We start from the raw sequence: 26,905 nt of genomic DNA, 5'->3' as shown, positions 1-26,905 counted from the left end.
TGGGGATAGAAAATATTATGAACATAAAGTATTGTCACCATAGTCAAGGTGGTATATCCTTGAGTTTTTATCTTCCCTGAGGACCTTTATGTATCTCATTACTACTAGTAGGTTTTCTCTGGGTTGCAAGATATAAACTAGAAGAAGTTTGTCCTAGTTTCTCTAGAGATCTTTCAATTGCCCATTGCCACCCAAAGTGCTATCCAAAGTTCTTTAGTCTGTCCCTCTTGGTAACTACTGAAATTTCAATACATATGTCTATTTCATCACACCATGTTTCAAAGTTTGCCAGATTGCTATGACAAATTTAATACAATAGGTTGGCTTCAGCGATAAGCATTTATTGGCTCATGGTTTTGAAGGCAAGAAGTCCAAAATCAAGGCACCAGTAAGGCTATCCCTTTCCCTGAGTCTGTAGCATTTTTTTTTTTTTTACTGGTTTGCTATAATCCTTGGAGGTTCCTTGGTTTGTATCTCTTCCTCTGGTCATATGGTGATGTCCTTGATCTCCTGTGTGTGCTCTTCCAGTTTTCCCACTAACTTCTGGCTTCTGGCTCCTCTGCTGTGTCTGAATTCCTCTCTTAATAAGGACTCCAGTCATTTGGATTAAGGCCCGCACTAATTTAGTTTGGCCACACCTAAATAGTATCTTTGAAGGTCCTATGCACAAATGAGTCCGCGCTTTACCTGATAATGCATCTTCAAAGGATCCTATATACATTTGGGTTCATACCCACAGGAACACAGACTGAGATTAAGAACATGTCTTTATCAGGGTATGTAACTCAGTCTACCACGTCATGAAGATCTTTATTGGATTGGATGTTTTCATTTACTCAGGAAGTGAAACCCACCTATTCATAACTTTTCCTTTTGATATCTGTGCCTCAAACAAGACAGACATACCTTGGGGGATGATGGGATCTCTGTAGCATAAACCTGTTGGGAGTAGGAGAAAGCTGGGCCTATGACTTGGAAATAAAGAACAGTGGCTGGTTACAAAGGCAGACACTCATAGAGCTCAAAGCTGAGAAGTTCCCATCTAATAATGGGATAAGTATCTAAAATTTGGCAAAACAGAATACCAGAGCTAGCTTTGGGAAATTCATCACAGAAGCTCATTATATGAAGAAGAAATTCAGGGGCGTAAGACCTGGAACAAGGTTTCAAGCAAATGACCTGAGGTTCAGAGTAAGTCTTGAGGTTGAGCTAGGAGGTGGAGGGCTAGGTAGCAAAAGTATTGAACCCAATGCTATAGATGATTCGTGCATCCATCCATTCATTTATTTGTTCAACAGCTATTTATTGGGTTCATACTTGATGTCATAATGCCAGAAGCAAAGATCCTGAAATTCTCAAATTCATGTTCCATAGACTATTAGTCCTCCAGATCTTAGTAAGTATGTTATTCAAAAGATCTGCTTGTTCAGTGATGTTTGAAAAAGATTATGTTAAGCAAATTTCTTTACTCTGGGATTTCCAAATGCCTTTTATATGCAAATATATATCCTGAATACTCCAGAAAGAGTACCCTTAATCCCTTTGCATAGCAAACTACATTGATCTTCCAAGGATTTTATGAGCATTGCCAGCTCAACTTCATGAAATTTCAACCCGAAGTTGATTAGACTCTGCCTCATATCAAAGGCCATTTTTTTTATAAAGGACTATAGAGTTTGTTCTCCCTTTATTCCTGCCATTCTGTGCAAGCATTTACTTTTACCTACTGGATTGAGATATTGTACCCTCTAGTAACCTACTGTCACTGTCACTGTCATTGTCTCCTCTGGTATCCACTGCACTCTGCAGCACTGAGATAATGAAGGGGTGATGACAGAGAAAATTAATTGTCTTTGGCCTATTTCAGGCACGTTAGATAGCAGGTCAAAGGTAGCTAGATAAATTCCAAACTCAATTAATTTGTTAGATTGGCTTGCTGTTCATATCCTTCTTGACTTGATGATTGAATGATATAAACTATATGGATGGTAATAAAGGCCTGAAAACCCCTGAGAGGTGGGGGGCAGAAATCACCTTAAAAAACAGCATTTGCATTTCTTTTCAATTTAGTTATTCCAGGACGTTCATATCCCTAAATTTTTCTATCTATTAAGTGAAAAACTACACAAACCTAGAGAAGTCAATAACTGTCCAGGGTGAACCTCTGGAGCTATTATTAAATATTATCCCTGCTATCATATTTTGCCCAAACTGATGCTTTGTCAGTCTAAAGCACTGTTTAGTCAAATATTACTTCAAATACAACATTTTATTAGGGCTCTCCAAAGAAATACGTATATAGAGAGAGCCTTCCAGGGTGAGGAGGTCACTAGAATCAGACGCTGGATGCCTCCAAAACCAGAAAGAAGCTGCTCTGCTGCCCCAGCCCCTGGGCTTACCCACCAAGGTGACAGTCATGTGCTTCTGACACTTAGGCTCAAGTGTGTCCCATGGGTGCTCCCTTAGCATTGAGCAAGTGAGGCCAAGCGGGTGAGAGTTTGGAAATGGGGCATGATGAGTAGGAACTGCCGGTGATACCACCGAGAGACCCTCCAAGGGCGAAGCCACACCAAGGCCAGGATTCATGCTACAGAGCAATCCCCAGATGCATTGAGATGAGTGCGGCTCATTGTAAAGAGGCTAGAAAAGCCCTTTCCACACCCTCAAGCTCAGTCTTAATGTCTCTCTATTATTGCCTTTCTATGATCTCCCCTGTCCCTTGTTGAACTGTGTATAGAGTGTGCTCAGAGCGCCAGGGACTGGGTGAGAAGGTGAGCATGTTTGTCTGCAGAGGGTAGAGGGAAGCCAGCATCCTTGATCATAGAATATGGCACTTGAGATCCATAATAACCCAGAAGTGCCAGCTACCAGTCCCAGCAGTAGGTCTAATTCTCCACACTAGCTTCCAAAGAAATTGTTGGGCTCAATGGTGGATAGAAATAAGGACCAGGGCTCTCACAGCCTTAACCACAAGACCATGTTCCGGGCTTAAGCAGAATTTCTGGGCTTAAACCAATATGCACTATTGGTTCTGCAAGGAATCACAAAACCTGCCCTCCCTCCTTGCCTCTTTCCCCTCCCCCAGATCCACTGTTACCTTTTTAAAGAGCTTTTCAAAGTTTCAGCCATTTTCTTTTTAGAGTTATGTTTTAACTTTTTATTGTGATAACATATATATATATATATATGAAGTATACCATTTCCTTTTAAGAGTTTTATATCATGATTTTGTTGCCTGTCTTTTCTCAGAAACTTTTGAAGATTATTTTATTCAGATGTAGGTACAGTTCTGATGATGCCTCTTTTTCCCTTTCTAGATATAATGTGCATATACAAGTTCTTATCCTTATTTACTGTTACTTCCTCATTCCAATAGCCATCCTCTCCATTTCTTCTGGGAGAGGAAATGTCATCAAGAACTGTAGTTAATTTAACACTATAACTTTAATTAATTGAGAATTCTAACATCACCTCTTCCTCAGAGCAGTATCTGTAGATATCTATCTATCTATCTATCTATCTATCTATCTATCTATCTATCTATCTATCTATCTATCTGTCTATCTAGATATATTTTTTGTCTACCCAAAGTCCATTATCCATAGAACCCTTATTTCTTTGGATGTTGTCATAGTGGGAGAGGAGTTCCAAGTTGCCACCTTTCATGACAGTAGCTGACGGGAACAGATTCTTTTTCTCTTTTCTCTTTGCTTCATGATGTAGTTAGATGTGACGATGGGGGCAGTTCATAATCTAAGTTCTGTTAACCACAGTTCTCTTCCAGGATTTTGAATTAGGAATGAGGGATGCAATAGTAGAAGTAATGTTTAAAGGTCACATCACATCTCAGTGGGAGCGTCTCAGGATGAAGGAAGATTGTTTGGAGTAATAAAATATTCGGCTTAATAGGTAGATTTAGAATGTGTTATGTTACTCAATTCGGTTAATATGCATAGGTCACCAAGACAAGGAGGAGGAAATTGCTTACCATTTACATTGCTGTCACCACAAATATGAGATAAGCCAAAAATACAAACATTGACTAAATGGAGCAGAAGGTCTAACCAGTACTCAACTGTGTGGAACCACTGGTTGGCTGCCTTGGCTATGATTCCCCTCCTCATGTAAATGATATTATAATGTGAAAAACCAAAATGAAGTAAATAGTAATTAGAGACAGAGAGATGCGTTCTAAGTTCTACCTTGAGAGAAGGTCTAGGAAAAGTTTAGAATATCTTTTGTAGGGCTTACATTTTATAGTCTGGTACCTTACATATCACTCTATTCATAAGATATGATTTGATTCTCCAAATACATAAATGAACCTCAATTCAAGAAAATTCAATATTGAAAAAAATTGAAAACAGTTTAAGATTGATAATTGGCATTAAGAAATGATCTTTTAGCTATATAAGAACCAAAACTTCATTCTTTAAAAAGACTCAATGTTTAAACATGTTTCTATTAGATATTCAATAATATGTAAACAGATTTGCAGTGAGCAAAATTGAAACAAAATTGTTGCTAACAGAGGAGCAACAGAAGATCAAACGAAAATTAAGATGAAGTATTTTTGAAATCATAATACAATTCAATAGGAAAAGAGGATTTGATTTACAAAAACAAATTTAAATCTAAACTGGTTTTCAGAAAGTTTTTGTTAATACTGGAACCCCCAAAATTAATTATTATGAATAAGCAATGTATAAGATGTTTTGCTTACCTCAGGTCCCCAGGCATTTTCCAATGGGAGGTCCTTGTTAAGCTCAGTCATTGACTTCCAATTCTGTGCTTCATTTAAACAACCACTCTGTTAAAAAATTGTATATATATATATGTATGTGTAGGGGTTTCATGTGTCAGTTTATTCCCAAGTATTTAAAATATTTTGAGGCCATTGAAATTATATTTTCTTAAATTTTGTTATTTAAGTGTTTGCTGGTATATAAAAGAATGATTGAATTTTTTAAGAATTAATTTTTTATTTAAAAAATGAATTGATAATACATTCATATGGTTCATAAATAAAAGCCAAGCAAAAAGAGACACACTGGAAAGTGTAGCTCCTACCCTTGTCCTCATTTATCGAAATGATTGATTTTTGTGTATTGACCTTGTTTCAAGAGAGCTTCTTAAACACACTTCTTAATTCTAATTATTTCACATAGACAGTCATGTCATCTGTGAATATGATAGTTTTATTTCTTCGTTTTCAATCTTTATACTTTTTTTTATGTTTTTGCCCTATTACAAAGATCTCTAGGATCAGTATTGTATATAGACGGTGATAGTAGGAATCTTTGTTTTGTTCCTGATATCAGAGGGAAGGCTTTCAAATTTTCACAATTAAGTGTAATGTTTGTTAAATTTTTTTTTGTATTTGTATTTTGTTAAGTTAAAGATGCTACCTTCTGTTTATAATTTTCTAAGATTTGTGTTTAAAATCGTGCCATATGATTATTTCATCAAATCAGTCTTTTTGTCAACTATTACAAAAATCTTGTGCCTTTTCTCATTTATTCTATTAAAATGGTAAATTCCTTGATTTTCAAATAATATACCAATTTTTCATTCATGAAATCATCATAACTTAGTCTGGATGTATTATTGTTTAATATATTGTTGGGTTTAATTTCTAATATTTTGTTTAGATGTTTTGTATCTCTGTTCGTGAATGAAATTGGCTCATAGTTCTCTTTTAAGGTCCTTGTCAGCTTTCAGTACCAGTGCCCTCAAAGGTTTATAAATTAAGTAGGAAAGTACTTTTGTTTTTCCCCACTCTCTGGAAGAATTTGTATAAGACTGAAGTAAATTTTTCATTAAATGTTTGGTAAATTCATCAGGAAAGCCATCTAGGCTTAGGGTTTTGTATTTTTTGCATGTTTGCTAGCTTTGGTAAGTTGTGTTTTTCAAGGCGTATGTCCATTTTCTCCATTTTTCCATTGTCACATTCATTGCTATAAGGGTGCTTATAATAACCTCTATTGCATTTTTAATGTTTGTAGGCTCTGTGGTGATTCCCCTGTTTTCATTTATGATTTTATTAATGCCCTTTCTCTGTTTTTCTAGATCAATTTTATTGGTCTTTACAAAGAACCAACTTTTGGCATTGTGGATCCTCTCTATTCTATTGTTTGTGTTTCATTAATTTTTGTTCCTAACTTTATTATTTCCTTCCTTTTGCTTTCTTTGGGTTTAGCTTCCTATTTTCCTAACTTCTTTTTTCATTAAAGCAGTTTGTAGGTATACAGAAAAATTATGTAGCAAGTGAAGAATTCCTGTATACTTTCCCCTCACCACACTAGTTTAAAAATTATTAACAATTTCTTTAATGTGGCATATTTTTTACAATTGATGAAACAATATTATTATATTTATATGATAAAATATAGTTCTTAGTTTACACTAGCATTCAGTCTTTGTGTTGTACAGTTTTATGTTTTGTTTTTAATTTAAATTCTGATAACACATGCAACCTAAAATTTCCCATTTTAACCACTTTTGAATGTATACCACAATTCTGTGATATTAATTACATTCACAATGTTGTGCTATCATCACCACTATCCATTAGTAACAATTTTTTTTCCATTACCCAAACAGAAACTCTTTAACTCCTCATTCAGTTTCTCCAGCCTAGCCCCTGGTAACCTGTTTTCCTAATTTCTGACTCCATAAATTTGTATATTCTCTCTCATATAAATGAAATCATACAATATTTGTTCCTTTTAGTCTGTCTTATGGCACTTAATATGATGTTTCCAAGGTTTATCCATGTGGTAGTATGTGTCCGAACATCATTCCTTTTTATGGTTGAATAATATTCCATTGTATGAATATACCATATTTTGCTTAGCCATTCATCTGTTGATGGACACTTGGGTTGCTAATACCTCTTGACAATTGTGAGTAATGCCACTATTGGCGTGCAAATATCTGTTCAGATTCCTGCTTTCAATTATTTTGGGCATATATCTAAAAGTGAGATTGCTGGGTCATATGGTAAGAAGCACCAACTATTTTAACAGTGGCTGCACCACAATGAAAAAGTCTTCCTATTTCTATACATGCTCTCCAACATACATTGTTTTCCTTCTTTTTTTTTTTAACAGTAGCTCTTCCAGTCATTTTAAAGCAATATCTCATTGTAGTTTTGATTTGCATTTCCCTAATGGATAATAATGTTGAGCATGTTTTCCTGTGTTTATTGTCCTTTTGTACATCTTCTTTGGAAAAATATATATTCAAATCTTTTTGCCAATTTTTAAGATTGGTTTGTTTATCTTTTTATTGTTGAGTTGTAGGATTTATTTATATCCTGGATATTAAACCCTTATCACATATGTAGTTTCCAAATATTTTCTCCCGTTCTGTAGGTTTTCTTTTTTACTTTCATAATTTCTTTGATGCACAAAAGTTTTAAATTTTGATGATGTCCCACTTATTTGTTTATTCCTAGTGCATTTGCTATAACATCTATGAAAACATTGCCTAACACAAGGTCCTGAAAATGTTTCCCTATGTATTTTTAAACAATTTTATTGAAATATACTGACATAGCAAGCAATCCATCCAGAGTGAACAATCAGTGGTTCACAGTATCATCACATATGCCTATATTTTTTCTGGGAGTTTTATAGTTTAGGTTCCTACATTTAAGTTGTTCAACCTTTTTTTTGGGTTAACTTTTGTATATTATGTAAGTTAGTATTCCTTCTTCATTCTTTTGCATTTGGCTATATAATTTTCACAGCACAATTTATTGAAGAGACTGTTCTTTCCACACTGAGTGGATTTGGCACTCTTGTCAAAAATCAACTGGGGGTGGTGCGTTGGTGGCTCAGTATCAGAATTCTCACCTGCCATGCCAGAGACCCTGGTTCGATTCCTGGTATCTGCCCATGCAAAATAAATAAATAAATAAAAACAAATAAATTGGCCATAAGTGTGAGGGTTTATTTCTGAGCACTGAATTCAATTAAATTCCATTAGTCTCTATATCTGTTCATGTGCCAGTACCATGCTGTTTTGATGACAGTGGCTTTGTAATAATTTTTAAAATTAAGAAAGTGTGGATCCTCTGTTTGTTCTTTTTCAAGGTAGTTTTGGCTATTTGGGACCCCTTACCCTTCCATATAAATTTGATCATTGAATTTCCCATGTTGGCAAGGAAAGCTGTTTGAATTTTGACTACAATTGCATTGAATCTGAAGTTGTTTTGAATAGAATTGACATCTTGACAAGATTCAGTCTTCCAATCTATGAGCATACACTATCCTTCCATTTATTTAGGTCATTTTTTTTTATTGCTTTTAACAGTGTTTTGCAGTTTTCTGTGTACATGTCCTTTATATCCTTGGTTAAATTTATTCCTAGATATATAATTCTTTTATTTGCCACTTACTATTTGGTTAAATTTATTCCTAGATATTCGATTCTTTTAGTTGCTTTTTTTAAAAACTGTTTTTATTGTATAGTATAACATATATACAAGGCAAAGAAATAAAAAACAATAGTTTTCAAATCACTCTTCAACAAGTGGTTACAGGATAGATCACAGAGTTTGTCATGGGCTACCATACGATCCTCTCATATTTTATCTTCTAGCTGCTCCAGAATATAGAAGGCTAGTGGACTTAAATACTTTTTTCATCACACAATTGACTATTTTTTTCCTTCTTTTTGTTTTGTGAACAATACCAAAAAGCTATACATTTCCAAGCACAGCACCACAATTAGTTGTAGTACATATTTCAGAGTTTGACATGGGTTACAATTTCACAATATTAGCTTTATAACTTCTAGCTGCTCTAAAATACTGGAGACTACAAGAGATATCAATTTGATGATTCAGAATTCATATTCATTTGTTAAGTCTTATATTCTATGTATAATTCCACCATCATTTTGATCTCTCTGTAACTCTTTTTTGGGGTTGTTTGGGCTATGGCAATTTTAAATTTTTTATATTGGAAGGGTCTGTCACTAATATGGGGTAGGGAGCTGGAACTATGTGATGTTCTGGAGAGGCTGGGCTAGGGTTTCAGCACTTAACTGTTCTAGGGACCCATCTGGAGGTTGTAGGTTTCTAGAAAGTTATTCTAGTGCCTGGAACCCTTGTGGAATCTTATAAATTGCCCTAGGTGTTCTTTAGGATTGGCTGGAATGGTCCTAGTTGGGGGTTGGCAGGTTATGATAGGTAGCAAGGTCTACCTGAAGTTTGCATAAGAGCAACCTCCAGAGTTACCTCTCGACTCTATTTGACCTTTCTCTGCCACTGATACCTTATTAATTACACTTCTTTCCCCCCCGTTTGGTCAGGATGGAATTGTTGATCCCATGGTGCCAGGTCTGGATTCATCCCTGGGAGTCATCTCCCATATCGCCAGGGAGACTTTCACCCCTGGATATCATGTCCCATGTAGGGGGAGGGTAATGATTTCACTTGCAAAGTTGGGCTTAGAGAGACTGAGGCCACATCTGAGCAACAACACACTACTGATTTTTGCATGTTATTTTTGTACCCTACCACTTGGCTGAATAATTTATCTCTAGGAGCTTTGTTGTGGATTTTTCAGGATTTTCTGTATATAGGATCATGTCATCTGTGACTGGGGAAACATTTACTTCTTCCTTTCCAATTTGGTTGCCTTGTATTTCTTTTTCTTGCCTAATTGATCTGGCTAGAACTTCTAGTACAATGTTGAGTTACAGTGGTAATCTCACTGTCTTGTTTCTGATTGTAAGGAGAAAGCTTTCAGTCTTTCACTTTTGACTATGATGTTAGCTGTTCAGTTTTAAAATATACCTTTTATTATGTTGAGGGAGTTTCCTTCTACTTGTACTTTTTTGGTGTTTTTCTCAAGAAGAGGAGCTGGATTTTTTCAAATGCTTTTTTTGTGTTAAATGAGATGATCATGTGGTTTTTTTCTTCATTCTGTTAACATAGTGTATTACATTAATTGGTTTTATGTTGAATCACCCTTACATACCTGGGGTAGATCCCACATGGTCATGGTGTATAATTTTTTTAATGTGCTATTCAAATATATTTGCTAATATTTTGTTGAGAATTTTTGCATCTGTATGTATGAGGGATATCGGTCTATAATTTTCTTTTCTTGTGATATCTATATTTGCTTTGGTATGAGGGTAATGGTGGCCCCATAGATCGAGTTAGGATGTGCTCCCCTCTTTTCAATTTTTTGGAAGCATTGGTGTTAGTCTTCATAGAATGATTGGTAAAATTCATCAGTGAAGCCATCTGAACTTGGCTTTTCTTTGAAACTTCTTGATTACCGATTCAAGATCTACTTTTAGTTGTTGAAAATCTCTATTTCTTCTTGAGTTGGTGTTGGTAGTTTGTGTGTTTCTAGAAATTTGTCTGTTTCATCTAGATTATCTAATTTGTTGGTGTGCAGTTGTTCATAGTATCCTCTTATAAGCCTTTTTATTTCTGTTTGGTCAGTAGTAATGTACCTCTTTCATTTTTTATTTCAACTTTGCCTTCTTTTTTCTTTGTCAGTCTAGCTAAAATTTGTCAATTTTATTGATCTTTTTAAAGAACTATATTTTAATCTTTTTTTTTTTTTTTACATGGGCAGGCACCGGGAATCGAACCTGGGTCCTCTGGCATGGCAGACAAGCAATCTTGCCTGCTGAGCCACCGTGGCCCTATATTTTAATTTTTGATCCTTATTGTTTTATTCTCTATTCATTTATCTCCATTTTAATCCTCGTTATTTCCTTTTTTCTGCTCACTTTGGGTTAGGTTTTTCTTTTTTTCTGTTTTCTCCATGTAAGATGTTAGGTTTCTTATTTGAAATCTTCTTTTTAAATGTAAACATTTAAAGCTATATATTTCTCTCTCAGCATTGGCTTTGCTGCATCCCATAAGTTTTGGTATGCTGTGTTTTCATTTTTATCTGCCTCAAGATATTTCCTAATTTTCCTGGTGAATTTTTTGATTCATTAGTTGTGTAAGAGCATGTTGTTTAATTCTTACATATTCATAAAATTTCTAGTTCTTCAGTTTTTGATTCTTGGCTTTATTGCATCATAGTCAAAGAAGATAAACTGTATGATTTCAGTGTTTTAAAATTTATTGAGACTTGGTTTTTTGTGACCTAACATATGGTCTATCCTGGAGAATGAACCATGTGCACTAGAGAAAATGTGTTTTTGGCTGCAGTAGGGTCCAGTGTATATATATGTCTATTAGGTTTAGCTGGTTTAGAATACTGTTCAAGTCTTCTAGTTCTTTATTGCTCTTTGGTCTAGCTGCTGTATCTATTATTGAAAGTGGCTTATTGGAATCTCTTACCATTAATGTAGAAATGTCTATTTTCCCCTTCAAATCTGTCAGTATGCTGTAGGGCTATGCTATATGTTATATCTTCTTGCTGAATTGACCCACTTGTAAGTATGCAGTGCCATTCTTTGTCCCTCATAACAGCTTTTTACTTAAGCTCTATTTATTTGATATTAGTGCAGTTACGCAGGTTCTTTTTTTGTTGCTATTTGTGTGATATATTTTTTCCATCCTTTCACTTTCAACCTGTGTCTTTGAATTTCAGGTGAGTCTCTTATGAACAGCATATAATTGTGTCATGCTTTTTCTGTCCATTCTGCAAAATTAAACTTTTACATTTAATTCCTTTACATTTAAAGTAGTTACTGATAATTCAAGACTTTCTTCTGCCATTTTCCTATTTAGTCTTTGTAAGTTTTATACCTTATTTGACCCTCAATTCTTCCATTAATACCTGCTTCATATTCATTTGATATTTTTGTAGTGTACTGTCTTGAGTCCTTCTCATTTCCTTTTGTGTGTATTTTTCAGATATTTTCTTTGTGCTTACCATCAGGCTCACATTTAATATGATAAATCTATAAAAATCATGGGATATTTAATACCAACTTAACTTCAATAACATACCATATACTATTCCTATACTCCTCTGTACCTCACCATTTTTTTGAACTTGATAAAAATTATGGATTTATCATTATTTTTTATGCATTTGTATTTTTGAAACTGTAAGAAGTAAAAAAATGGAATTACATACTGAAAAAGTGCCATAGCACCAGCATTTATAGTTACCCAGATGGTTACCTTTATCAGATCTTTATTTCTTTATGCCTATTTGATTCACTGTTGAGCATAGTTTCCTTTCAGTCTGAAAAACTCTCTTTAGTATTGCCTATAGGACAGGCAAGTTGTGACAAATTCCCTCAACTTTTTATATGGAATGTCTTTAGTATCTCCCTCATTTTTCAAAGACAACCTTGCTGGATATAAAATTCTTGGTTGGCTGTTATTTTCTTTCAGCACTTTGAATATGTCATCTCACTACCTTCTTGCCTCCTTGATTTCTGTTGAGAAAATTGCACTTAGTGTTACTGGGGCTCCTTTGTATCTAATACATTGCATTTCTCTTGGAGTTTTCAGAGTTTGGAATTTGATGGTTTGGCTATCATGCGTCTTGGCCTGGTTCTGATCAAGTTTATCCTCTTTGTGCTTTGTTGGGTATGTGAATGTGCATACTCATGCCTTTCATTAAATTTGGTAAGTTATCTACCACTAGTTCGTTGAATATTCCTCCTGCCCCTTTCTCTCTTTGTTCTCCTGTTGGGACCCCCATAATATGTATACTGGGAAGTCTGATTATGTTTCACAAGTCTCTTAGGCTTGGTTCACTTCTTTTCATTCTCTTTTCTTTCTGCTCCTCAGCCTGAATCATATCAGTTTCTTACATTTGAATTCACTGATCCCTTCTTCTGCCCACTGTATTCTGCTCTTGACCCCTCAAGGGAGCTTTTTATTTAATTTATTGTGGTCTTCAACTCCAGTGTTTCTGTTTGGTCCTTTTTTTTTTGTATGCTGTATGGCAGGGTCACATTTCATTATTTTTCCATATGAGCATCCCATTATTGCAGTATCATTTGTTGAATTTTTATCTGTTTTTGTTTGGTTGTTTTGTTTTTGGAAAGTGTATGGACTTGGAATTGAACCCAGGTCTCCTGCATGGCAGGGGAGAATTCTATCACTGAACAACCCTTGCACCCCCAGTTTGGGTCCTTTTTATAATTTCTATCTCCATATTGAGGTTATTAGTTTGTTCATTCATTCTTTTCTTCATATTCTTTAGTTCTTCCTCTCCATGTTTTCCTTTAGCCATTTGAGCATATCACAGATCAATTTTTTATAGTCTTTGTCTGGAATGTCCAAAGTCTTGTTTTCTTCATTGATGATTTCTGAGGTTTTATCTTGTTCCTTTGGATGGACCATCATTTCTTTTCTTTGTTTGTCTTATAGTCCTGTTTTTGTTGTTGTTAAACATAATTTCTTTTATTAAAGAAGCTGTAGGTTAACAAAAAATGCCTTGTTATCTTTTGTTGCACACTGTATATTTTAATATTTTAATGTGTTAACTCTTGGATTTAGTCCCTGTGTTGTCTGTTCCTTGAGTTTGAATCCAGATAGGGATATAACAGATATTTTGTTGAGTGCCAGGAGCCAATAAAAACAAACCAATGCAAAAAACACCATTCACAGCCTTGCAAATTGGGTCTGTGTTGGCCTTCAAAGTTTAGCCTTCCTACCAGGAAGATCAGCCTGATGCAACAGTGTGGGGTCCTTCTCACTTTTTCTGCCACCACATCTTGTTATAGGCAAGTTATCTGTGGCTTTAGGGATTTCTCCCTTTACAGGAATTCGTATGCCCCCTCTATTCCCTATGAAATAGACTTTTGCCTTCTCCCAGGTATTCTATTTTATATTTTGAATCTGGTAATCCTGTGCCCTAAGCAACTTCTATTTGATTGTTTCTTACACTGCTTTAGTTGTGTGCAAACTTCTGTCTACAGGATAGTTCGGGGAGGGCAAGCTAGAGTTGAATGTCCAGGTTCAGTCCTTCAGACTCTGCCATTTGATAGACAGGCACTGACATACAGGCAGTATGTCAGAAATTCTTACAGATAGAGAGTGCAAACATAGGAGTTACTCTGCTCTCTCTAGAACAGGGCCAGGGACCCACAATGAGATTGCAGATCAGCTCCACACCATGCCAGAGAGAGAGTAGGGGATTGGTCAGCAAGGTCATAAGGGAGGAGCCAGCAAGGGAGCTCTTACTGTTTTTAAATTGTGTTGCCTTGATTTGGCACTTGGCCAGTTACTGAAACCCTTTAATTCTTTTCTAGAGTTCTGAGGAAGACAGTTCTGCCAGTTTTTGCTTGTGGTTCAAAGATTATGTGGAGGAACTGAACCCTGGAACATTTTATGCTGCAATTTTGGTTGGCCAGGGTTCCTTTCAAGCTGGCTATCCTAATTTTTTTAGATGGATGCTTAGATAATTGTTTTTTTTAAGTCTTTCTTCTTTTCAAACATATGCAAAAAAGTCTATAAATTTCTCCCTGATCATGATTTTAGCTGTATCCAGTGAGTTTTTTAAAATTGTCTTTTATTTAATTATTTGACAAGTATTTATTGAATGCATATTATTTAACAGGAATGGTACTGAGCTCTCTACATTTGTTGTGTTATTTAACCATGCAACAAATCAAAAAGTTGGTACTGGAGACTTCCTGGAAGATGGCGGCTTAGTAAGACGCGTGGATCTTAGTTTCTTCTCCAGGACACCTACTAGGGGAGTAGAAACGATACAGAAAGCGCCCAAAGCCACAACAGAGATAAAAAAGACAGCGTACCCCATCCTGGAACGGCTGGCTGGCTGAGAGAAGCAGCTCGGGTGAGATCGCCGAGGTGCGTGGGCCTTACCGGGCGGGGTGGCAAGCGGCCGGAGTTACTCCCTTCCCCCTTCCCGGGCCGGCTGGGAGAATTGGAGAGGTGGTCCCCTGAAACCAAGGCGACTGGCGCCCACACCACGCGCAGCCCCCGGACCAGTGAGAGAATTGGATCGGAAACCCCCAGGCCGCGGAGAACGGTGACCCCATGACTCCCGGGGAACATGCACTCTCTCGGGCGGGCCGCTGCCGCTGGCGCCCTCCCGCCACGCTTGTTGCCCAGGGCCGACTAGGAAATTCGGACGGGCTCTTTCCCTGGCTGCGGCGACCAGCAACCCTCCCTGCGTTCGGACACCCTCCCTGCGTTCAGACCCCAGGCCGGCTCAAGCCGCTTCGGCTAGCGAACCCCCAGGACGGCGAGAGTTTTCCAAAGTTTAAGGTCCCACAGCACCTTTTACTGGTGGGACCCGCAGACAAACGTGTGCCACGAGCGCCACCTACTGGGCAGGATAAGAAAAACAGAACCCAGAGATTTCACAGAAAAATATTACAACCTTGCTGGGTCCAACACCAAGAGAAATCTGAATAAATGCCCAGACGCCAGCAGCAGAAGATAACTGTCCACGCTCAAAAGATTGAGAATATGGCTCAGTCAAAGGAACAAACCAATAGCTCAAATGAGACACAAGAGCTGAGACAACTAATGCTGAATATACGAACAGAAATGGAAAACCTCTTCAAAAATGAAATCGATAAATTGAGGGAGGACATGAAGAGGACATGGGCTGAACATAAAGAAGAAATAGAAAAACTGAAAAAACAAATCGCAGAACTTATGGAAGTGAAGGATAAAGTAGCAAACATAGAAAAAATAATGGATAGCTACAATGATAGATTTAAAGAGACAGAAGATAGAATTAGTGATTTGGAGGATGGAACATCTGAATTCCAAAAACAAACAGAAACTATCGGGAAAAGAATGGAAAAATTTGAACAGGGTATCACGGAACTCAAGGACAATATGAACCGCACAAATATACGTGTTGTGGGTGTCCCAGAAGGAGAAGAGAAGGGAAAAGGAGGAGAAAAACTAATGGAAGAAATTTTCAATGAAAATTTCCCAACTCTTATGAAAGACCTAAAATTACAGATCCAAGAAGTGCAGCGCACCCCAAAGAGATTAGACCCAAATAGGTGTTCTCCAAGACACTTACTAGTTAGAATGTCAGAGGTCAAAGAGAAAGAGAAGATCTTGAAAGCAGCAAGAGAAAAACAATCCATTACATACAAGGGAAACCCAATAAGACTTTGTGTAGATTTCTCAGCAGAAACCATGGAAGCTAGAAGACAGTGGGATGATATATTTAAAATACTAAAAGAGAAAAACTGCCAACCAAGACTCCTATATCCAGCAAAATTATCCTTCAAAAATGAGGGAGAAATTAAAACATTCTCAGACAAAAAGTCACTGAGAGAATTTGTGACCAAGAGACCAGCTCTGCAAGAAATACTAAAGGGAGCACTAGAGTCAGATACAAAAAGACAGAAGAGAGAGATATGGAAAAGGGTGTAGAAAGAAGGAAAATCAGCTATGATATATATAATACAAAAGGCAAAATGTTAGAGGAAAATATTATCCAAACAGTAATAACACTAAATGTCAATGGACTGAATTCCCCAATCAAAAGACATAGATTGGCAGAATGGATTAAAAAACAAGATCCTTCGATATGCTGTCTACAGGAAACACATCTTAGACCCAAAGATAAACATAGGTTGAAAGTGAAAGGTTGGGAAAAGATATTTCATGCAAATAACAACCAGAAAAGAGCAGGAGTGGCTATACTAATATCCAACAAATTAGACTTCAAATGTAAAACAGTTAAAAGAGACAAAGAAGGACACTATATACTAATAAAAGGAACAATTAAACAAGAAGACATAACAATCATAAATATTTACGCACCGAATCAGAATGCCCCAAAATACGTGAGGAATATACTGCAAACACTGAAAAGGGAAATAGACTCATATACCATAATAGTTGGAGACTTCAACTCACCACTCTCATCAAGGGACAGAACATCTAGACAGAGGATCAACAAAGAAATAGAGAATCTGAATATTACTATAAATGAACTAGACTTAATAGACATTTATAGGACATTACATCCCACAACAGCAGGATACACCTTTTTCTCAAGTGCTCATGGATCATTCTCAAAGATAGACCATATGCTGGGTCACAAAGCAAGTCTCAACAAATTTAAAAAGATTGAAATCTTACACAACACTTTCTCGGACCATAAAGGAATGATGTTGGAAATCAATAATAGGTAGAGTGCCAGAAAATTCACAAATACGTGGAGGCTCAACAACACACTCCTAAACAACGACTGGGTCAAAGAAGAAATTGCAAGAGAAATTAGCAAATACCTCGAGGCGAATGAAAATGAAAACACAACATATCAAAACTTATGGGACGCAGCAAAGGCAGTGCTAAGAGGGAAATTTATTGCTCTAAATGCCTATATCAGAAAAGAAGAAAAGGCAAAAATTCAGGAATTAACTATCCATTTGGAAGAACTGGAGAAAGAACAGCAAGCTAACCCCAAAGCAAGCAAAAGGAAAGAAATAACAAAGATTAGAGCACAAATAAATGAAATTGAAAACATGAAAACAATAGCGAAAATCAATAAGGCCAGAAGTTGGTTCTATGAGAAAATCAATAAGATTGATGGGCCCTTAGCAAGATTGACAAAAAGAAGAAGAGAGAGGATGCAAATAAATAAGATCAGAAATGGAAGAGGAGACATAACTACTGACCTCACAGAAATAAAGGAGGTAATAACAGGATACTATGAACAACTTTACGCTAATAAATACAACAATTTAGAGGAAATGGACGGGTTCCTGGAAAGACATGAACAACCAACTTTGACTCAAGAAGACATAGATGATCTCAACAAACCAATCACAAGTAAAGAAATTGAATCAGTCACTCAAAAGCTTCCTAAAAAGAAAAGTCCAGGACCAGATGGCTTCACATGTGAATTCTACCAAACGTTCCAGAAAGAATTAGTACCAATTCTCTTCAAACTCTTCAAAAAAATCGAAGTGGAGGGAAAACTACCTAATTCATTCTATGAAGCCAACATCACCCTCATACCAAAACCAGGCAAAGATATTACAAAAAAAGAAAACTACAGACCAATCTCTCTAATGAATACAGATGCAAAAATCCTCAATAAAATTCTAGCAAATCGTATCCAACAACACATTAAAAGAATTATACATCATGACCAAGTAGGATTCATCCCAGCTATGCAAGGATGGTTCAACATAAGAAAATCAATTAATGTAATACACCATATCAACAAATCAAAGCAGAAAAATCACATGATCATCTCAATTGATGCAGAGAAGGCATTCGACAAGATTCAACATCCTTTCCTGTTGAAAACACTTCAAAAGATAGGAATACAAGGGAACTTCCTTAAAATGATAGAGGGAATATATGAAAAACCCACAGCTAATACCATCCTCAATGGGGAAAAATTGAAAACTTTCCCCCTAAGATCAGGAACAAGACAAGGATGTCCACTATCACCACTATTATTCAACATTGTGTTGGAGGTTCTAGCCAGAGCAATTAGACAAGAAAAAGAAATACAAGGCATCAAAATTGGAAAGGAAGAAGTAAAACTATCACTGTTTGCAGACGATATGATACTATACATCGAAAACCCGGAAAAATCCACAACAAAACTACTAGAGCTAATAAATGAGTACAGCAAAGTAGCAGGTTACAAGATCAACATTCAAAAATCTGTAGCATTTCTATACACTAGTAATGAACAAGCTGAGGGGGAAATCAAGAAACGAATCCCATTTACAATTGCAACTAAAAGAATAAAATACCTAGGAATAAATTTAACTAAAGAGACAAAAAACCTATTTAAAGAAAACTACAAAAAACTGCTAAAAGAAATCACAGAAGACCTAAATAGATGGAAGGGCATACCGTGTTCATGGATTGGAAGACTAAATATAGTTGAGATGTCAATCCTACCTAAATTGATTTACAGATTCAATGCAATACCAATCAAAATCCCAACAACTTATTTTTCAGAAATAGAAAAACCAATAAGCAAATTTATCTGGAAGGGCAGGGTGCCCCGAATTGCTAAAAACATCTTGAGGAAAAAAAACGAAGCTGGAGGTCTCGCGCTGCCTGACTTTAAGGCATATTATGAAGTCACAGTGGTCAAAACAGCATGGTATTGGCATAAAGATAGATATATCGACCAATGGAATCGAATAGAGTGCTCAGATATAGACCCTCTCATCTATGGACATTTGATCTTTGATAAGGCAGTCAAGCCAACTCACCTGGGACAGAGCAGTCTCTTCAATAAATGGTGCCTAGAGAACTGGATATCCATATGCAAAAGAATGAAAGAAGACCCATCTCTCACACCCTATACAAAAGTTAACTCAAAATGGATCAAAGATCTAAACATTAGGTCTAAGACCATAAAACAGTTAGAGGAAAATGTTGGGAGATATCTTATGGATCTTACAACTGGAGGCGGTTTTATGGACCTTAAACCTAAAGCAAGAGCACTGAAGAAGGAAATAAATAAATGGGAACTCCTCAAAATTAAACACTTTTGTGCATCAAAGAACTTCATCAAGAAAGTAGAAAGACAGCCATCACAATGGGAGACAATATTTGGAAATGATATATCAGATAAAGGTCTAGTATCCAGAATTTATAAAGAGATTGTTCATCTCAACAACAAAAAGACAGCCAACCCAATTACAAAATGGGAAAAAGACTTGAACAGACACCTCTCAGAAGAGGAAATACGGATGGCCAAGAGGCACATGAAGAGATGCTCAATGTCCCTGGCCATTAGAGAAATGCAAATCAAAACCACAATGAGATATCATCTCACACCCACCAGAATGGCCATTATCAACAAAACAGAAAATGACAAGTGCTGGAGAGGATGCGGAGAAAGAGGCACACTTATCCACTGTTGGTGGGAATGTCAAAGGGTGCAACCACTGTGGAAGGCAGTTTGGCGGTTCCTCAAAAAGCTGAATATAGAATTGCCATACGACCCAGCAATACCATTGCTAGGTATCTACTCAAAGGACTTAAGGGCAAAGACACAAACGGACATTTGCACACCAATGTTTATAGCAGCATTATTTACATTGCAAAGAGATGGAAACAGCCAAAATCTCCATCAACAGAAGAGTGGCTAAACAAACTGTGGTATATACATACGATGGAATATTATGCAGCTTTAAGACAAGATAAACTTATGAACCATGTAATAACATGGATGGACCTAGAGAATATTATGCTGAGTGAATCCAGCCAAAAACTAAAGGACAAATACTGTATGGTCCCACTGATGTGAACGGACATTCGAGAATAAACTTGAAATATGTCATTGGTAACAGAGTTCAGCAGGAGTTAGAAACAGGGTAAGACAATGGGTAATTGAAGCTGAAGGGATACAGACTGTGCAACAGGACTAGATACAAAAACTCAAAAATGGACAGCACAATAATACCTAATTGTAAAGTAATCATGTTAAAACACTGAATGAAGCTGCATCTGAGCTATAGGTTTTTGTTTTGTTTTGTTTTGTTTTGTTTTGATTTTACTATTATTACTTTTTTTTTTTCTCTATATTAACATTCTATATCTTTTTCGGTTATGTTGCTAGTTCTTCTAAACCAATGCAAATGTACTAAGAAATGATGATCATGCATCTATGTGATGATGTTAAGAATTAATGATTGCATGTGTAGAATGGTATGATCTCTAAATGTTGGGTTAATTTCTTTTTTTCCGTTAATTAAAAAAAAAAAAAAAAGAGAAGGGATAATTGGAGATGAAGGGATACAGACTGTACAACGGGACTGGATATAAAAACTCAGAAATGGACAGCACAATACTACCCAATTGTAATGCAATTATGTTAAAACACTGAATGAAGCTGCATGTGAGGTATAGGTTTTTTGTTTTTGTTTTTTTTGTTTTTTTTTCTTTCTATTATTGTTTTAATTCTTATTCTGTTGTCTTTTTATTTCTTTTTCTAAATCGATGCAAATGTACTAAGAAATGATGAATATGCAACTATGTGATGTTATTAAGAATTACTGATTGTACATGTAGATTGGAATGATTTCTAATTGTTTTGTTAATTCTTTTTTTAATTAATAAAAAAAAAAATTCAAAAAAAAAAAAAAAAGTTGGTACTATAATTATTCCCCTTTGACAGGTGAAAATAGGAAACCCAAAGAGGTTGGTAAAATCATCTAGTTAATAGTGAGCAAGTTACTAGGGCCTGGGAAGGGGCATGTGTGTGGGGAGTTATTACTTAATGGGTGCAGAGTTTCTCTTTGAGATGAATATGTAGGGATAGTGGATATTGGTGAAGGTAGCACAATATGTGAATATAATTAATTCTACTTGAAAATGGTTAATATGTGAAAATTTGAGTTTTATTTATGCTATTATAATAAAATTTTTTAGAAAGGAACCATAGAATAGGGCTCCTTTTGTGTCCCCAATGAGTTTTACTATTTGCTATTTTCATTTTCATTCACTTCAAAATATTTTCTAATTTCCAATTTGTTTTCTTGTTTGACTTTTGTGTTATTTCATATAAAGGGGATTTCCTAATCTTTTTATTACTGATTTCTAATCAGAGAAAATACTCTGTGGTTTTAATTCCTTTTAACTTCTTGAGACTTACTTTATAGAGAATATATGCTCAATTTTTGTAAATGATTGTATGCACTGGGAAAGAATATATATTTTGTAATTGTTGATACAGTGTCCTGTATTAGTCAGGTTTGTTAATCATGTTGTTGAAAGCTCTGTCTTTACTTTTTTATTTTTTTATTGTCTATAGTATTTCAGTAGTTACTGTTTTAGTTTCCTAACTTCTAAACCATATACCATATTTTGTGGTTTGGAGCTATGTACCTTGGAAAACATGTTCTTAAACTTAATCCATCTCTGTGGGTGTGAACCCATTCTAAGCAGGACATTTTGATGAAGTTCTTCAGTTAAAGTGTGGCCCAACTCAGCCAGTATGGGGTCTCAATCCTTTTACTGAAGTAGAACAAAATTCTTACAGATAGAGAGAAAGTCACAGAGGGAGCAACTAGTAGTTGAACATCAATGGAACCTGGAAAGAAGAGAGAGGCCAGGTGAGGCTGCTATGTCCATTGTCATGTGACAGAGGATCCCAGGACCAAACATTGCTGGTAGGCTGCCTCAGAACACTAGTCTTCAGGAAGAAAGCATCACCTCAATGACACCTTGATACGGACTTGTCCTAGCCTCAAAATGTGAGCCAATAAATTCCCATTGTTTAAACCAATCCATTACATGGTATTTGCTTTAGCAATGAGGAAACTGAAATACCATAAAATGACTTGGCTTAACAAAGGGAATTTACTAGCTCACAGTTTAAGAGCCTATAAGGCTTACTTCCTCCTGGGGTCTGTATCTTCTGGCTGACCAGCAATCTTTAGGCTTCCTTGGCTCTTCCATCACATGGCAATGCATAAGGCTGTGTCTTCTTTCTCCTCCAGATCCACTGACTTCTGGCTTCTGGCTGCTCCCCATGGCTTCTCTCTCCCATCTAACTTTCCCTCTGCTTATAAGGGACTCCACTATTTCAGATCAAAGCCCAACTTGATTTGGGCTACACCTTAACTGAAGTAACATTTTGAGGAGATTTGATTTACAATGGGCCTACACCCACCAGAATGTGGACTGAAACCAAGAACTTGTCCAAACTGGGGTACACAATTAATCCATCACAATTATTGAGAGAGTTGTGCTAGAATCTCTCACTACATTTATGGATTTGTTCATTTCTAATTCTTTCAATTATATATATCTTTTAATTTGAAATGATTTCAAATTTATAGGGCAGTTGCAAAATAATACAAAACCAATATATCCTCTAACCAGAGATCCAGATTTACCAACTTTCAACATATTGCCACATTTGTTCTATCATTCTATTTCTCTCTCTCAATCTCCTATCTATATCTATCTATCTATCCATACATTTATCTATCATCCATCGATATCTATCTGCCCACCTATCCTACTTTCTATCTAATCTATCTGATTTATCTGTTTTTTAAACATTTGAGAGTAGGTTGCATATATCATGCTTCTTGAACAATTAGTACTTCGATGTATGTTTCCTAAGAACAAAGATATTTACTTCTGTAATCACATTAAGTACAGTTATCAAGTTCAAGAAATTTACCATTGATATAAAGCATGCTTGTTTTTTCTACTCACAGTTGTCTGGTTCTATTTTTCTTTGATAAATTATATACAGATGTAAAACTGGAAATATATGTCTAATTGTATACTAAATACAAAGTAAATTCAAAGATATCATACCTTCCTCATAGTATTATTGAAGCTGTAGTCATTCCTCCCGTGTATTTCCCATACTATAAAATTTACTTCAATATCGTTAATATATCCATTATCATTATATCTGGAAGAAACAGCAAACACATCAAATAGTTTAGTGCAGAATAGGGAGTTCAAAGTTCCAGCTTTTGAGTGAGATAGGCTTAGGTTTAATCCTGTACTTCTCACTTAATATCTTATGATCCTGGAGAAGTTACTTAAATTCTAAAAGCCTCAGTTTCCATATCTGCAAAATAATAATGTCTGCTGTAGGTTTATTTTTGAGAATTGAATGAACTAATGTATTCAAATCACTTAGCATAAGGCCTGACATAAGTAAGTGGTCAATGAATGGTGATTTTAATTATCATCCCTGTTTAAATAGTTGGAGCCATAAATTCTCTTCACTTGGATATAAGTTATATATTGATAAAGTGAGGGTAGCTGAGGCCCAACTGTTGTGGATGTTACCAGGGAGAGAGACAGGAGGATGTAATGAATGGAAGATGGGCAGAGCAAGGATCCCTTGGTGTAATTTAATAAACAATTACTTATTGGATGCTTATTATGTACCAGAGAATTAAGCCACTGAATTTTTATGCTGAGAATTGAGGTGCAGCAGATAACCCAAGAGGAACCATGTAGAAAATATGGCTGTGTCTCAAAGAATCAGAGGCATCTGCAAGAGTTGAAATGGGGCTGAGTAGCAGTAATAGTCTGTCAGCTCCCTGGACAGTCACGCAGAGCTCATGTTCAGAGAAGAGAGGATGCCTGTACAGGCAGCAGACACCAGCAGAGAGTCCAGTATGGACAGGATGTCCCCCTCCCCTGTTACCGGGACTGGGTATGTAAGCCCAGTGAGTTTATAGTAGTTACCACAAACTGAGTGAGCTGGCATCAGTTGACTCTCATAAGAGCAGTAAGCTATAGTGTCATCTAGTGGCAATAAGAATATATTACATGACTCATAACCTCAGTTTATAGAGCTCTTCAGTATCTATATAATGGTCTTTGATAATACATTATATATTTCACTGAGAATATGTGTGCATTTGAAGATGTTTTTTATTAGAGCACTGTAAGATTTACAGAAAAATGACACATAAAACAATTTCCATATCCCTCCATACACATAGTTTTCCCTATTACTAATATCGTATTAGTGTGGTACTTTTGTTACAATTAATGAACCAATATTATTATAATTAGATTGTCAACTCTACTCTATAGTTTACATTAGGGTTTACTCTTTGCATTGTACAGTTCTGTTTTTTTTTTTTTTTGATTTTCATTCTGGTAACATATATACAACATACAATTTTCCATTTTAACCACTGTCAAATAGTCAAATATATAATTTGGTGGTGTTAATTACATTCACAGTGTTGTACTATCATCACCCATTACTAAAATATTTCCTTCACCTAAACAGAAACTGTACTATTTAAGTGTTAACTCCCCACTTAATTCTCCACTCCAAGCCCTGATCTGGGTAACTTATTGTGCCGGTTTGAATATGTTGTGTACCACAGAAAAGCCATGTCATTTAATCCATATTAAATCTTGCCTGGTGGAATCTTTTTGATTGTTACCTTGGAGATTTGACCCGCCCAATTACGGGTGGTAACTTTTGATTAGATGGTTTCCATGGAGATGGGTCTCTACCTATTCAAGGTGGGGTTGCTTACTGGAGTCCTTTAAGAGGGAACCATTTTTGAAAAACCTCAGAGCAAACAGAGCCACCAGAACCAACAGAATGGACAGAGCCCCGGGGAAGCCCTTGAAGAGAAAGCTAGTAGATCTCGCCATGTGCCTTCCCAGATGAGAGAGAAACCCTGAACATCATCAGCCTTCTTGAACCAAGGTATCTTTCCCTGATGTCTTAATTTGAACGTTTCCATAGCCTTGCCTTAATTTGGACATTTTCATGGCCTTGGAACTATAAACTTGCAACTTAATAAATTCCCTTATTTAAAAGCTGTCTGTTTCTGGTATATTGCATTGTGGCAGCTTGTAAATTAAAACGCTTGTATTCTAATTTATGACTATAAATTTGCATATTCTAATTACTTCATATCAGTGAGATTATAGAAAATTTGTCCTTTTGTGTTTGGCTTATCTTGTCCAACATGATGTCTTCAAGGTTCACCCATGTTGTAGTCTGTATTAGATCCCATTCCTTTTTACTGCTAATTAATGCTCCATGTGCATACGTATGTCCACACACACACACACACACACCATTTTGTTTATCCATTCTTTCATTGATGGGCACTTGGACTGTCCACCTTTTGGCAATTGCAAATAATGCTTTTGTGAACACTGGTGTACAGATATCTGTTTAGGTCTAAGTTTTCAATTCTTGAAGAGGGATTGCTGTGTCATATGGTAATTCTATAATTAACTTTCTGAGGAACAGCTAAACTGTTTTGAATGGCAGCTGTACCATTTTACATTTCCACCAAAAAGTACAAGTGTTCCTATTTCTCCACATCCTCATAAACACATTTTAAATAAAAGCTGTTCTAGTGACCATGAAGTAGTATCTCATTGTGATTTTGACTTTCATTTCCCTAATGGCTAATGATGTTGAGCATCTTTGCATGTGTTTCCTGGCCATTTGTATATCTTCTTTAGAGGTCTTCTTTAGAGGAATATCTATTTAAGTCTTTTTTTAAATTGGATTGTCTTTTTGTTGTTATGTTGTATACATATAACATGTAACATTTGTTGTTACGGTGTATAGAATATTTTATATATTCTAGATATTAAACCTTGGATATTAAATATATGATTTACAAATATTTTCTCCTACAATGAAGGTTATCTTTATACTTTCTTGATAATATCCTTTGATGCACAAAAGTTTTTAATTTTGATGAGGTCTCATTGCTCTATTTTTAATTTTGTTGCTTGTGCTTTTGGTGTAATGTAAGAATCCATTTCCTAACCAAGGTGCTGAAGATGTTCCCTGTATTATCATCTAGGAGTTTTATAGATTTGTTATTTATATTTAGGCATGAATCTATTTTGAGTTACATTTTGAACATGCTGTGAGATAGGGTTCCACCTTCATTCTTTTGCATGTGGCTAGTCAGTTTTCCCAGTACCATTTGTTCGAGAGACTATTCTTTCCCCTTTGAATGGACTTGGCACCCTTATCAAAAATCATTTGGCCATAAGTGTGAGGGTTTATTTTTGAACTCTTAATTCAATTCCATTGGTCTATATGTTAGTCTTTATATGATTGATGACCACACTGTTTTGATGATGGTAGCTTTGTAATACATTTTGAAATTGGTAAGTGAAAATCCTCCAACTTCATTCTTATTTTTCAAAATGATTTTGGATATTTAGGACCCCTAACCCTTTTATATGAATTTGATGATTGGCTTTTCCATTTCTGCAAAGAAGGCTGTCAGAATTTGGATTGAAATTGTGTTAAATCTATAAATCACTTTGTGTAGAATTGGCATTTTAATGATAATATCTTCTAGTCTGTGAACATGGTATGTTCTTCCATTTATTTCTCTTCACTACTTTTCTAGGTCCTGTGCCTGCCTGGTTCCAAAGCCAATGCTAAATAATTTAAGTTTTTATCATAGCAGCACTATATTTCTAGGTACATGTACAGTTTTTGTATTACAAACCTCTACAATATGTAGTGTCTTAAAGCAACAATTG

General features: G+C 35.8%; 1 protein-coding gene across 4 annotated transcripts in view; it reads right to left on the bottom strand.

Annotated features, from left to right (window-relative positions):
* The window catches only part of CATSPERE (catsper channel auxiliary subunit epsilon), a 249,994-nt gene that overhangs the window by 34,204 nt on the left and 188,885 nt on the right, over nucleotides 1-26,905 (bottom strand). For all 4 annotated transcript variants that reach the window (XM_077168505.1, XM_077168504.1, XM_077168506.1 and 1 more), the window contains 2 exons: nucleotides 23,207-23,306; nucleotides 4,724-4,810 (listed from right to left, as the gene is read on the bottom strand). In XM_077168505.1, the coding sequence (XP_077024620.1) occupies nucleotides 4,724-4,810; nucleotides 23,207-23,306 (187 nt within the window). The remainder of the gene's footprint in view (nucleotides 1-4,723; nucleotides 4,811-23,206; nucleotides 23,307-26,905) is intronic.

The sequence above is a fragment of the Tamandua tetradactyla genome, chromosome 7 (genome assembly GCF_023851605.1).
Source record: "Tamandua tetradactyla isolate mTamTet1 chromosome 7, mTamTet1.pri, whole genome shotgun sequence".
Lineage (NCBI taxonomy): Eukaryota > Metazoa > Chordata > Mammalia > Pilosa > Myrmecophagidae > Tamandua > Tamandua tetradactyla.
This window is presented reverse-complemented; position numbering and strand designations above follow the sequence as displayed.